Source organism: Etheostoma cragini, chromosome 4, assembly GCF_013103735.1.
Source record: "Etheostoma cragini isolate CJK2018 chromosome 4, CSU_Ecrag_1.0, whole genome shotgun sequence".
Taxonomy (NCBI): Eukaryota; Metazoa; Chordata; class Actinopteri; order Perciformes; family Percidae; genus Etheostoma; species Etheostoma cragini.
In genome coordinates, this window is record NC_048410.1 from 5,515,196 (window position 1) to 5,523,546 (window position 8,351).

The window sequence follows — 8,351 nt, forward strand, 5'->3', positions numbered from 1 at the left end:
GTTTTGAAAGTCAGCATTTTAGATTGGAAAGGTGAAAGACCTGGACATGTGACTTCAAAAATTATAATGAAAACTTCCCAGACAAATATGCTAACTTCCACAACCACTACATTACTGCCACTTATACATACAGAGGTTTCCTAAGAAGTATGTTATACCAATAAATAATACCTTCCTAAATCTACATGTCATGCTACACAACAACTGCACATCTTCTATATTGACTTTAGAAGCAAAAGTATTGGTTTTGGAGGTCAGCATAGTAAATTGTGAAGGTGAAAGACGTGCAAATGTGACTTCCAAAGTCATAATAAAAAAATGAACTTGAAAGCATTGCCAGTGATTTGACCATTCCTGTTGTTAACTATTGTCCATTTTTACAGCATGACTGCTTCACTGTTGTTTCCTCTTGTCCATGTACACAGCAGACGCTCCTAAAAAACAATCCTGCTGAATGTGAGACTCATTAAAACCTTAAATGATTACCAAGTCCAGTCCCAGTGCACTGAAGTTGTGTCTGGCTGTGTGTTCACCAACTGCAGCCTAACTTAAAGCCATATCGATTTGTCATGCAGAATTCTGTGACACACACACACACACACACACACAAACACACACACACAAACACAAAAAGAAACAGTGTTATTGACGGTCGTTTAACACATAGCTCATTAGGGAACTGTTTTGGGAAAATACCTTAAAAAAATAAATTCTTTGTGTGTAAAGTATCTGAAGTGCCTAAAGCAGAGTTGGTGTAAAATCACTAACATAATCACATAAAATAAATCATTATAAAACTAAAACATTTCTCTTTTAATAATATTTATCTCATATCTTTTATATTAAACAGAGGAAAGGCAGATGATACAGATTTGTTTATAATATTGTAATATTATACAATAATTATAAAATAAAAAAGTAGTTACAGACCAGAGTTCTCACAATGTGTGACAGAATATACCTGTATTCACCCTCTGTCTGTGGGTGTCTCTGTGAAACTCTCCGTTTTAACAGCTAAAAGTCTTAAAGTCTTTGCCCATCTTATTATTTGACCAGTAATCTGTGGCTTTGTTTTGGTTTGTTTTATTTTGGTATTATTTTATTTGGTGTTTTTTTTGTTTTTTTTCGTTTACTTTTACTTTTATAAGGACATTTATCTGTTTATACTTATATTTTTACCTAGGAACATTTTCAGGGCAGGACTTTTACTTGTTGCAGAGTATTTTTACGGTGTTCCCCAAAAAGTGTGACATTAAGTTGCCAATGAGTGGAAATCCTGTTTAACCTAACCACTTATCTTTGACCAGTTCTAAAGACAGAGCAGTGTTGAAGCAGTGTGTAAAACGTTTTTTCACAGTCTATGGTAAAAACATAAACTTTTTCTTTTCACAAAGGAGAAGTTACAGTTACAGGATCAAGTTCCCCTTTTAATGTGCGCGCTCCCGAGAGGTTCGTGCACTTCTCAGTACGCACGCGCAGACACTAGCACTCTACTAGTGGCAGATCACATGATATGACAAAGCAGCTAGCTACTTCCTATGTAGACGGCTAGCTAGCAGTTGACATCCAGGCTCCCACAGACACTGCGACTACCTTAACATCCAATATGCTGGCCCTCATAAACAGGCTTTTGGACTGGTTCAGGTCCCTCTTTTGGAAAGAAGAGATGGAGCTGACATTGGTGGGACTTCAGTACTCTGGGAAAACCACATTCGTCAATGTGATTGCAGTAAGTAGCTAGCTAGCAAACAAGCACTGTCTGTATGGGCCCAGGCTAGCATTACTACCCGGGAGAGGTCGTGCACGAAGATTTCTTTGAATTTTAAAATTTGTTTTATTGAAAAAACATTCATATCTAATTGTACCAACAAAATCACGGGCATGACAGTATGACTGGATAGTGTTGGTGCCTTGAACATATCACATATCGCTGTGTTAAAGTAGTTCACTCGGTTGTTGTTTGGCTAGCTAGAGTGACGAAGTTCTTGGAATGACTGTGCCTTTTACTTATGAAACCGGTCATGGGAACTGTATGCTTTGTAATAGCTATGTGGTGTTGACAACACGGGCCACAAGTTAACTTTGTAAACAGTCTGTCTTGTCTACGTCATCAAGTTAAGGTGGATTGAGTGGCCTGGGTCCCCAGCCAGCTGTCAGAACACTTTATTGACCCCCTCAAAGAAAATTGTTCTATCTATAAGGGTTATACATCCAAATAACGTGATATAGCTAGATTTGCTTGGAATACCCTATTGCATGCCAACCCAACATAAGTGAATTAATTATTGTCATGGGTTCACGTTATGTTTCCTTCTAGTCCTTGGGTCTAACACTGTTGATGTTTTTATGTCTAGCTTGTTTTAACCTGTCAAAACCTTGGGTGTGTATGGGTTAAGGGTTATTTTCTGTAGTTGAGGGTTTTGTCTGTGTTTCTAGGTAATAGACCACACTGTAGTCTTAAGTCAAATTGCCAGCCACTGTACTGTAGGCTTCCTGTGTTCTGGATTTATCTCATGAATACACAATTTTTCCCCGACTGTGTTGTGATCAGATCAGGTGATCTGTAAGTAGGTTTGAACAAAGCTGCCTTCCCCTTCACTTTGCAAGACTGTTGGACTGGGCCCATTCGGGATGTGAGCTATACAACCAAGGCTATTAAAGTTGTCCGACGTATTTGATATCAAAGCAGGTCACAATGGCTTTAAAGATGGGTGACCCCGTTTTTAGGATAAATGCCTTGTATGGAATGTTAAGCTTTTGGAATGCATGGTTCCAAAGCACTGGTTGGTTGCAGAAAGCTTGATTGGAAATGACGAATAAAAGGACGAGTGTTTAAATTCAGTTAGAGGCTTCAGTCAGCTAAAAATGACCTGTGTAATCAAATAATTTCTTTCTTGTGAAATGATTTTCATCCGCTCGACTTTTCATGTGACTTCTAAATAAGAGGAAACAAACCATACTGACTTAATTACATGTAGAAATGTTTTTATTTGGCAGTATGGATTTAAAAGACACTGACATTGTATGAATGTCAGTACACAAACGGTAGAAATTAAATAGCACCAAGATAGAAAAAAAGTCTCATTAGATGCGTGTGAATATTTCTAATACCATTTCATTACACTTAATATTGTATGTTTCTTTTTGTCTTTCATTTCTGTTGCGCAGTCAGGCCAGTTCAGTGAAGACATGATTCCCACAGTTGGTTTCAACATGCGGAAAGTCACTAAAGGCAACGTGACAATAAAGGTAGGCTAACAAGCAAAATGTCCAACTGAATGCTTTCACTGTTGAAAAAAAAAAAAAGAATTCTATTTTACACTAAACAAGTTCCATTCCTGCCTAGTCTGCACCCTATCAGAAATGGTGCAATTATTGGTTTATAAAGGGAACAAGGCTTTTCTCTTGCTTATGACTGTGTTTTTCCATTATGTGCTCTTTTGCCTCAGATATGGGACATAGGGGGACAGCCTCGCTTCCGAAGCATGTGGGAGCGCTACTGTCGAGGAGTCAATGCTATAGTGTAAGTTTGTGGACAGTACAAAGTAGTACAGGTGGTCTCTGTGACCACACATTTACTATTTGACTTCCTAAGGTTGCTGGAATCCTGGAAAACTGAATTGAAATTATACTTACTATTAGGGCTGCACGATTATGGCTAAAATGATAATCATGATTATCAGTAATGAGATCGCGATTATTATCCCAGTTATTTGTTGAATTTAACCATAACAAATTTTATTGTCACATAGGCTAATTATAACTGCTTTCATATCCATTTTTATTCATTTACTTATTTTAATCTTTGCATATGACCTGTTTGTGTCACTTGCCTCAAACCCAAAATGCTTCCCCACAATGGAGGAGGATCCGATTCTTGGGACCATCCCCTTGGCCTTGCTGACATTGTTTTTGTTTTCTTTGTTAAGATAGTTTATAGCCTCACGACCGACTGTTATCTATGGAATTTCCTCACGTTTACTGTCCTCTATGACTGTCGGATTGGCTCATGGAGGCATGTCATCAGACAGTGGTTCTCGGAGCACTAAATTGGCTTTGGAACGATAAATAAATAATTTCTTTTGATACGGAGCGTTCTGTGAACGGAATGAAGCATTTTAAATATCGCTCAATCAGGCAAATTTGATTGTGGGAAGTCATGATCAAAATCCTATTAATTGTGCAGCCTTACATACTATTGCAATACAATACTAATTCAGTATGGTTACATTTGGCTTGGTATCTCTCCATATATTGTCATTACTAAATTTCTGTCCTAGTAAGAGTTGTATGTATTTGGTTTTCAATTTTGAAATTGGTGTTTAGTGTTACCAAAGTCATGTTTATTTCCCCCCTTTACAGTTACATGGTGGATGCTGCAGACCGAGAGAAGATAGAAGCTTCCAGAAATGAACTGCACAACCTTTTAGACAAACCACAGCTACAAGGAATTCCCGTAAGAGGACACTTGGGGTCTTTGGCCCAAAAGCTCATGATGTTCCAGCCTCACCTTAGTTCATCACATTGATTTCTGAGGGTCTGGTGACTCTGTGATCACACACACGGATTAAACTCATAATTGGTAATCACTGCAACTAATGGGTCGCAGTGACTCAGGCTTGATGAAACACTAACCCATTTTAGCCCAAGCCTGGATTTTTTTGATACAGGGTTTGATGTCCCAAATCGATAGGCTTCTAGTTGCTTCTAGGTATTTTTTCCTAACTGTAAGGATTCTGTGATTGGTGAAGCACATGGTTGAGAAAAATCCTTTTAATTTGACTGCTCGCGCTGCGGGATAATGCTGATACATTGCTGGGGTGGATATTGATCAGCCCTCTCTTTTTTTTATTCTCCATCTTTCAGGTTCTAGTACTGGGCAACAAACGAGACCTTCCCAACGCACTTGATGAGAAGCAGCTGATTGAAAAAATGTGAGGCACTCAAGATTACAGTGTTTTTGTTAACAATCCTGCACAAATGTCAGGACTTGTCCTTTAGTCATTACTAGTAAGAGTACCATGTGAGTCGTTTCCAGTGGTGATCCAAAAATGATAAAATCAGACATTTCTAAATGATATACTGTTTGATCAAAAGAATGTTGACATGGGTAGCCACATAACTCTGTTGAATCAAAAATACTTAAATAAGGCAAAGACGTCTTGAAGCAACTCAAAGATGGAATTGATCCTAGTGACCCAGGCAAGCTTTCCCAATCAGTTCTGTAGGGGCATCTCAACACAAATCTACCAATACTATGGAAGACAACAGTCAAAGGTTAAAGGGGGGGACTGTCCATGACATCTAAACTAAACTAAACTAAAAGCCCTACCACCCTCCCAGAAGAATGGAGCCTGTTTGTAGCAGTATATTAATGACCATTGTTATGGCTTCATCTATTACATGGAATCACGGACGCAAACCTCTGGCCATATGGTGTAGGACAGGTGAATCCTTTGCCTTAGTTCCCCTGCATGGAATGGCACGGCTCAACTTGTCTGGATTGAAAACTGTTCTTTATTAGTTTTCTATTGGCAAAAGTAGTGAATATTACCTGGTACTTTCTTTGGCATGACCTTGTTCAATGTTCCATGCGAGCTGAGCCGATACTGGAATTAAAACACTGCAGACCACTGATTGGTCAGAGGGAATCGTCCCTATAATGCAACTTGTGTTTTACGGGAAATCCTGCGAAAAACCTGCTATGTTTGAATAGCCACGCTTGCATCAATAGTGACAATATTTTTGTATATCCTGTATAATTTAAAATTTTTTAAATCTTAAAAAATAAAAGTGGTAGCCCACAAAAGCACGCCATGGACAAGTGACAAAGTACAGATGTTCCTCTGTCTAGTTGCCGATGAAAGGATCCAGTGAGAAGACCCACTGTGTTTGTGTCGCCTTGAAGATGATGTCACAGCGGTTTCAGGCGGCGTCGCTATGGCGATCAGTGAAGAAGCCCGCATTTGGCAAATTAGGCAATTGATTGTATTGGGAAGATACTCTTAATTAGGAGTTACTTAGTATAAAACTGCCCACAAGCGGTAGGAATGCTGTGATTATCGTTAAGAAAACATGTCTTGAGTGAATCCGGGCAAGATTTTTTTTTTTTTTTACAGTATTCTTTTTTGTTTAGCTAATTTCAGCTTGCTAGGCAAACCACTCTCCTTAAAGACATCATACAATGCAAGCATGTAGGTAGATGATAGATACCTTTTGTCCTTTTCACAACACACGGGAGGATGAGGAGAACAAAAAAAGAACTCAGGTCTCAGTGCCGACCAACTTCTATATAGATTCAAAAATAAATAAAAACATTTCTTCATAAGCCCTATCCTACTAAAAACAACTACAAAGATGAATAAAATAATAACCAAAGACGGTTTCAGAACAGCAGCCAGTAAAGTGCAGTGTTATTTCTTAAGAAGACTCAAAGGCATGGCAGTGTGGAGGAGTTCAAGTGAAAATGAAGAGTGCATCGGTGCCAGCGATTTTAATTTCTGACATCAAGTTTGGCAAAACACACATACTCTCTGAGCTTCAACGCTAACAAATCTGTTCTCTCCCCACTCTGTTTTATTAGCAAAGAATACCAGTCAGGTAGCAGAGATGGACCAGCTCATTTGCTGGTTAAAATGACAAATGTTTTGATGGAGGTGTATTGGATCACCGTGATCAGGACATCTCCATTGTTGGGATTTTTTAGAGTCTAGACTTTAGACTCTAGTTTCCCATAGAGGTTTCATGTTTCCTACTTTCCTTTTTTCAGGAATCTATCTGCCATCCAGGACCGAGAGATCTGCTGCTATTCTGTCTCCTGCAAAGAGAAGGACAATATAGGTACAGTGCAGATCAGAGTTTAAATGGTTCTACATCTATGTGGGCGTGCTGACGTTATAAAATGTGTTAATATCCTCCCCCCCCTGCAGATATCACGCTGCAGTGGCTCATCCAGCATTCAAAGTCACGGAGAAGCTGAAAATGAACCCCCCCCCACCCCCCCAAGTTGCAGCTCTGGCCTCAGCCCCCTAATAGTCATGGGACCTTGACAGCCATCCTTTCCACTGCCTCTGTGAAGTAATTCCAGCCATTTGCTCACTACCGTCACCACCTGCACCACCCACTACACTACCATAGATGTGTAGCCCCTGTACAGCACTACCACCACCCCAAATATCTGGAGTCTTGAAAAGTTGTTTCAGTACTGTGCTAGAAGGTGGATTGTCATTACAGACATGCTTTGTGTCTGATTTTTTTTTTATTTTTTTTTTTTATTTCTTTTAACAGCCTCTGTTCCCCTTGAAACCAGAGTATAACGATGTTACAATGTGCTGTTCCCCAGCTACACTAGAACGGACCTCCTTCACATTTAAACATCCGGATTGTTGCTTGTCAACACGTGGTGTTTACATGACAAGGTTGTGGATTGTAGTTTTTAACAGTTATTTGCCAAATAATGAGCTTGTGCTAATACCTTTTTTAATTCTTGATTTAAATCTTTGCAATATAGCCTGCATTTTATTTGCGGGCATAAGAAAGTATATATTTTATTAAGTGACTACAGTCAAAGTTTACACGTAACGTAAAGATGAATAGAAGATGAGACTGTGAAGGGTTTTGTCTGAGGCAAAATCCTAAAATAGGTCAGCAGAGTTTTAAGTGCCTTTGGCTAAGTGTGTGTTCCAATCAGATTGCACAATGCAACTTCTAACCCACTATTATAAATATACACTTTGTAAAAAGACACAGCATAAATCCCTTGATCACACCTAACCCCACCCCTCGACAATCTCATTTTATGTTTTGTAATCTCATAAATGCATTATGATGTCTAAAGAAAAATGAGAAATTAAGTTACAGTTTATGTGAGGGTATTGAGAAAATGTTACATTTAGTGTGGTTGGTGGGTAATTTGAATGCTGTTTCACTTGAACTCTGTGACATGAAGTCTGAAATGTGGGCTAATCTTTCCTTGCAGTTCTCAGGTTAAATATTTCTTTTCTCTTTTTTTCTTAAATTGTCTCAACACAGTATGGGTGTGCCCAAGTGTTTCAAAATCCCTATTTTGTCTGGGTTGGATAACAGAAAGCCAGGGTTAGTCATGAGGACTGAGCTTATGGAGAACACAAAACAGCCCATTAGTTCAAAGCATTGGATGCTGGATGTCATCCATGGCTTGCCACACCTTTGTCTGAATCCTGATGTCTTTTTGTAGAAGCCTTAGCAGCCCAAAGGACAACGCTCATGTGTCTCATGTAAAAGTGATGATTGATAATTTCCTTTCATTGACAAGACAAAGATTTCTCACTGGTTTGATCACTGTATATTAAATTGCCCCTTGCTTGGCCAGT

At 38.9% G+C, this 8,351-nt stretch overlaps 1 protein-coding gene across 1 annotated transcript; it reads left to right on the forward strand.

The window, feature by feature from the left end:
- The first annotated feature begins 1,483 nt into the window (after nucleotides 1-1,483).
- Nucleotides 1,484-7,836, forward strand: arl8bb (ADP-ribosylation factor-like 8Bb). The gene is made up of 7 exons (XM_034868752.1): nucleotides 1,484-1,729; nucleotides 3,169-3,249; nucleotides 3,450-3,523; nucleotides 4,363-4,456; nucleotides 4,867-4,934; nucleotides 6,770-6,840; nucleotides 6,930-7,836. Exons 1-7 carry the CDS (start codon nucleotides 1,607-1,609, stop codon nucleotides 6,977-6,979), a joined length of 561 nt encoding a protein of 186 aa, XP_034724643.1. The 5' UTR covers nucleotides 1,484-1,606; the 3' UTR covers nucleotides 6,980-7,836.
- Nucleotides 7,837-8,351: the final 515 nt, after the last annotated feature.